A 5,676-nucleotide genomic window follows, 5' to 3' on the forward strand; every position below is an offset into this window, starting at 1 on the left:
TAAGAAGAAATTTTGTAATGAATTGAAAACGATTAAATCGGCATAACATTTATGGAAACCTGAATCATACGTCAGGAACAGGCAATCCAAGCACTGTTCAATACATTGCTCAGTAATGATACTGCAGACAGGGAACTAGTAAGGGGAAACTGTAAGCAAGGAAAAAATCTCGTGTTCAAAAAGTGACTTTGAACATGCCATGGCAACATGGGCGAAGGAAAAACCCATTACTTCTGCAGAAGTGCGAAGCAACAAACATGACAAAACTTCTTTTTTTTCTATCCGTTCTTTAAAAATCCTCTGCACCCATGAAACTTAAACCTTCCTCAATTCGTTAGGTAGAAATTGTACAACCAAGGTTAAAAGAAAATGAATTCGTCAAACTAAAGGTCCAGATCATGACAACTCATTCAGCAGAAGGGTTGTAAGTGGGTTCAGTCCCAGCCACTCCGCACTGACCAAAAATGCGACATAAACATGTGCCTTCATAAGCACCCCGTAGTGAATTACTCCGACGATTTCTCTGAAAAGCCAAATTAGGAAAATTAATCACATGAGTACCAATTCATGCTGACAAAATGAAGTTTCAAATATTATTTTAGACGAATATAGAAGAAAACAACAGACATAAGCCTACCTAAAACCATTAAAAACTTATCACCCCTTTCATAGCACCGATGGTGAGATTATTAGTGATAAAAAGCACTCCACGACAACATGCTAGCAATGTTCCATGAAGAAAGTGTAAGCGTCGTGAAAAAGAAAAAAACAAAAACAAATTAATAAAATAAAAGCAGACATGCGTGTAACAAAGGAGATAGAAAATTTTCCAAGTAAAAACTAAGAACATAATGCACCCAACACCTTAAGACTCAACTATCAACCATTAGTAGAGAGTTTTGTGCTAATAACTGACAGTCCTCAATGAACTCAATAGAAAATCTCCTGATATACAGCATCACTTCCAAATGTGAGCGCTGTGCAGAATACCAGCGTTCTAAAAAAAGCGAAGTGTCAGAAGCAAGAGTTAAGTTTGGTGAATAGAACTCACTAGCTAGGTAAGCAACGCATTGGTCCAGGGCACCCCGCATCCAATCATGGCGGCATTGTCCAATCGCATCAGAAACGGAAAACTGAAAAAGCACCACCACCATTGAAAAAACCTTGCTCGTCAGAAAAGCATGATTATAAATACTCTTAAAGGTAGGGACCTCCTTGACACAAACTTTACGACAAGTGAGTAATCCAGCCACCTGAATCCCAAATAAGCACTGATGGGCACTCATCAGAGTTACAACTATAGACAAGATACAAAGCTAATTATGATGCAACCATCTAAACACCTTGTTAAAACTACCATATACGGAGAATCAGACAATCACATCATCTCAACAAGATCCTTGCATGTTGCACCCCTAGATTCAAAGTTGCCACCATGCAAGGACATGAGGTATGTCCGTGATCAAAACTTGGAACCTCCTTTAAAGTACGAGTCCATGCATAAGTCAGACACATAGACGGTGACACAGGTTAACCAGGAGCTTACCCATTGCCTTCGACGAGAATGTTGCTCAGGCCAAGTGTCAAGTTGCTCTGTCACATCCAATGCGAACATATAAGCCCGGCAGTTTCCTTCAGGGCAGAGAACACCTTGTTGCCGCTTGCTCTTGAAATTCCAAGTACCAAGAAAGCCCTACGCAATGGAAGAGGAAATACACCTATTAGAACCACAGGTAATGAATTCGGAAGTACAATTTTTACTAAGTAATGTTTGGTATCTCTGTATGAGGCAGTTCATGTACAAGCTGTCGGTGCACAAACCCCAGCAAATTAGATCTCGTTTTCACGTGCTTAGACTTGCCAACATGTACACATCATAATCGGTAATAGAGTATCAGCTGCCTTCTAGTCACATTGAGCTTGCAGGTGGATTGAAACACACGCCATAAATACATGCGATTGCGCATGGATATTGTTGATTTCTTAAAAATCTGCATAGACGGGAGTTCGATTTCCTGGTATAAAAATAGAGTAATTATACTAGGCTCTCCACGACCAAAGCTGAGACTTTTACTTTGTGCAAAATACACAAAGTAAACCCAACCGAGTAATGCTTCTAAAATCACTGTTGTTACACCACAAAAGATGAGAAATGACACCTGTAGATGGCCTCGAACTCCAGCCTCTTCAAGCGCTTCCCGACAAGCAGCCTCTTCTACAGTTTCGTCAGTTTCCCAACCACCCTGGTGGGATGGACAAAATCCATTCGTGTCGAATCGACAGAGTTCAACTAGTTAGAGTTGCTTCAACCAATATTTCTAAGTACTGCAATTGATGAGAAGTTGAGTAATAACACCAACCAATCTCTCCAACCGTTAGTTACGTTCCAAATCATTATAGATGCTTTCACAGGTAAAAATGGGAACCCTTGACAGGAAAGAGCAACATTTGGGTGGTAGACTTGTGCACAAAAGAACAAAAACTTGAGCACAGATTCTGATCCCTTGCAACCACCCCTAAAAAAATCACTCTAAATACGCTGCATCCTACCGTTAAATCATACCAGAGGGAAATAATTTCTTAAATTGATAACATCAGAAAGTAAAGAGTATGATATGAGATTCGAACCTTGGGAAACAACAACCCCTCACCCCTTTTCGAAGAGATCATGAGAACTTCCATTGACTTGCCTTCCCCGGTTGGTATGTACCTGTACGGAATACACCTGCAACCGAAAATAACTCACGTTGTAAGGATTACGGATTGTTCAGCCCATTGGTTCTTAATGATACACACGAAAACCAAACCATTCACAAATCATGTGGCGACATTTTTTTTACGAGATTCTTTCATAGAAAAACAATCATGGATATATACTTCAACTAACATATCAACGCACCCAGCAATAAGACGATGGCCATGTTCGTAACGTTGTTGGTGACGGCCTGTGCGGGCCACTAGGGCTGTCATTCTGACTGCGGTGGCAATTGTGATCCCCGGCTTCGCTCGCTCGTGAGGCGCAGATTACTTCTTTTCCTCAATTAGAAACCGACCTGTGAATAAAATTCTGTATGTCGAGAGTCAGCTGGACACCCAATAGAAGAAATAGACTCTGCTGATTGGAGATTATGACGCGAGGCGCCATGCCATTAGCAGTCTCAAAAGTCATGTTTAGTAATCGTGCGCCCCAAACCATTTCAAGAAGTTGAAAAATTGCACGACTATCATGAAATTCACCAAAGGCAATACCTCCAGTAATTTCGAGGATAGAACGACAATGGTTCGTACCAAGTCTTTGGTAGCCATTTCTCGGAATTCAAAGTAAGCATGAAAGCACGTACCCTGCCAAAATACTGGTCTCAGAAGGGTTCGTGTTTCCTCGTCACAGATTCCAGAGATCAGTTCCTGCTATCCAATACAAAGCACGAGCTCGAGATCAGCGCCACGTGACCAGAGTCCAAGAATACAATCAAACTTTGTTATCTTGACAGGTCATGTGAACTCAAGGTGATATCAGAAACACCAAAACAATCACTCAACATTGCTAACGCAGAAAATGTCATTAAACGATATAGCACAATTCATTAACACTTGCAATAAATCCCATACGTAACACTTAGCTGAAATTCGTTTTGATAACTCAATGATAAACTTCAACAGTTCATTCATTTTTTATTTTCTAAAAAAATTAACAGGAAACGAAAGTCCACCACTATTCCTACAAGGTTGGCTGGAATTCCACTTTGACTGATCAGGAACAATAAAAATCTATAACTTACGCCAAGATTAGGAACAGAAAAATGCCAGACTTTCTACTAATTGTACAGCTAGGTCATCCACAAAAACAAATTGGCAAATGGGCATGGGCGAGACCGTTGCCTGGAATTAAGTCTATGCGTAAACAATCCAATACATTAGATATCATCAGTCGACAAACAAGTCCTTGTCCGAATTACCAGATGCCCGTTCAATGCTGTGAGCAAGACTCAGCTGTCGGGTTCATGAAATACTATAGTCCTGACTTATAAATGTATCCATATTGAGGAGGATTTCATTAAATATAATAATTATTATAAGGATTAAAAAAACAAAAAACAAAACACAAAAAAAAAAAAAAAAAAAAAAAAAAAAAAACGATTGTCTCTCTAACTACCTACAACCAGTACCAGTTCCAAGCGTGTGTGTGTATATCTAAATATATATAGGCGTTACTCACTTCAACAATCGAGCTCGCAAGCTCTACACAAATGACAGAAGGTTATCCGACTTGATTTACGGGGTTGTTCTCAAGTAACTAACTTCTGCTCAAGAGCGTCAAAAAAATAATACCTGACACTTAGTATAGTTCAATTTCAGTTTTAGACACGAATGACAAAAGACAGTAGACAATATAAGAGACACTGAAGGCAGCGAACGAACTTAGGACCGACAACAACCGACCACTGCGCTGCTAGATGGGAACAGGGACAACTGCACACTTACTTAAAAGCGGAAAAAATGCGATAACTAACTACGTCTAAAAGGCCTTCCAATCAAGTAAACCCCGCCATGCATAGCATTTCCATCACATAGTTACGAATATGATCCCTATCTCATTTCTCAAGCTTAAAAACAAGGGGCAGAAGAGACTCGTACACCACACAGTAAACCGAATTCACCGACTTTACCGTTTTTTAGACCGCCAACTTCATAAATTGTCCATACCAAACGCGCCAAGAGTTAAGCATGAACAAATCAAAGTTCAAAAGAAAGCAACAACTCCGGCACCAGGGCAACCACCGCCTGACAAGAGAGAGAAAAAAAGAAAAAAAGAAAAAAAGGTTCGAACGTCCTAGCGCGCGCAGCCCTAAAACAGCTGAATCCTACAGAGCGCGCAAAAGCAAAGCTATGCCAGACACAATCCTCATTCTCGTCATCATCATTCTCATCATCACCATTCCCATGCAATCGCAGAAATGACGAAAACAATCGCAACCTTCTCCCCTCTCTTGAGACCCGAAACCAGGAATAATTAAAATAAACTAAACACTCCAACGTGACAGGACGAAAGAGGGGGGTGCGCACACAATTTAAAAGGGAAGCCGAAAAAGACAAGCCCTACATTGATTGATATATAGAAACGTGAGAGTGTATATATATCTGTGTGTGTGTGTGCGCGTATGAACGACACTGCGAAAGTCAGAGATAGATAGAGCTGGGAGATGGCGGCGGGCCCGCAGACGAGGGCTGCTGCTCCTGCTCCGAGCCCCACTCCCCTCCCCGGCCCCGGGTGGTTCAAGACCACCGGAGATTCTGAGATTCGGAGAGTGTGGAATTGGAGGTGGTGCGCAAGAGGCAGAAAGTTTCACTGCGTCGTCGGACCAATAGAGTGGTGGTAATGCTCGCGTCTCGTCTCCTTCTCGTCGAAATGGTGGTAACGGTGTTGCTTCTGCGGGTGCTGGGTAACAATGATGCTGATGATGCTGATGCTGCCTGCAGGCGCACCTGAATCATCGCCACCTCCCCCCCCCCCCCCCCAGTCTTGTCCCCCTTCTCGTCTCGGTCTTCTCCCTCTTCCTCCCTCCCACCCACCCTCCCTTCCTTCCTTCCTCCCGAGGTCCTCGGTATTCGGTTGGGCGCCTCCTTTTCTCCCCTCCGGTATATTCACCGGTATATTCTACAGCCACGTCATCGGAT

General features: G+C 42.1%; 1 protein-coding gene across 13 annotated transcripts; it reads right to left on the reverse strand.

The window, feature by feature from the left end:
- LOC112288171 (nudix hydrolase 16, mitochondrial) lies at positions 1-5,408 on the reverse strand. 13 transcript variants are annotated; one of them, XM_024532069.3, is made up of 8 exons: positions 5,102-5,408; positions 3,342-3,408; positions 2,900-3,067; positions 2,629-2,725; positions 2,160-2,243; positions 1,547-1,693; positions 1,052-1,133; positions 1-523 (listed from the first exon to the last, which is right to left on the reverse strand). In XM_024532069.3, the coding sequence occupies exons 3-8, from the start codon at positions 2,968-2,970 to the stop codon at positions 507-509; spliced, it is 498 nt and encodes a 165-aa protein (XP_024387837.1). In that variant the 5' UTR covers positions 2,971-3,067; positions 3,342-3,408; positions 5,102-5,408; the 3' UTR covers positions 1-506. The 13 variants fall into 13 exon arrangements, with proteins under 13 accessions (XP_024387837.1, XP_024387843.1, XP_024387835.1 ...); XM_024532075.3 differs by having other exon boundaries at positions 2,900-3,053; positions 3,342-3,405; positions 5,102-5,390; XM_024532067.2 differs by having other exon boundaries at positions 3,342-3,405; positions 5,102-5,355.
- Positions 5,409-5,676: the final 268 nt, after the last annotated feature.

Source organism: Physcomitrium patens, chromosome 11 (assembly GCF_059467195.1).
Source record: "Physcomitrium patens ecotype Gransden chromosome 11, ASM5946719v1, whole genome shotgun sequence".
Classification (NCBI taxonomy): Eukaryota; Viridiplantae; Streptophyta; class Bryopsida; order Funariales; family Funariaceae; genus Physcomitrium; species Physcomitrium patens.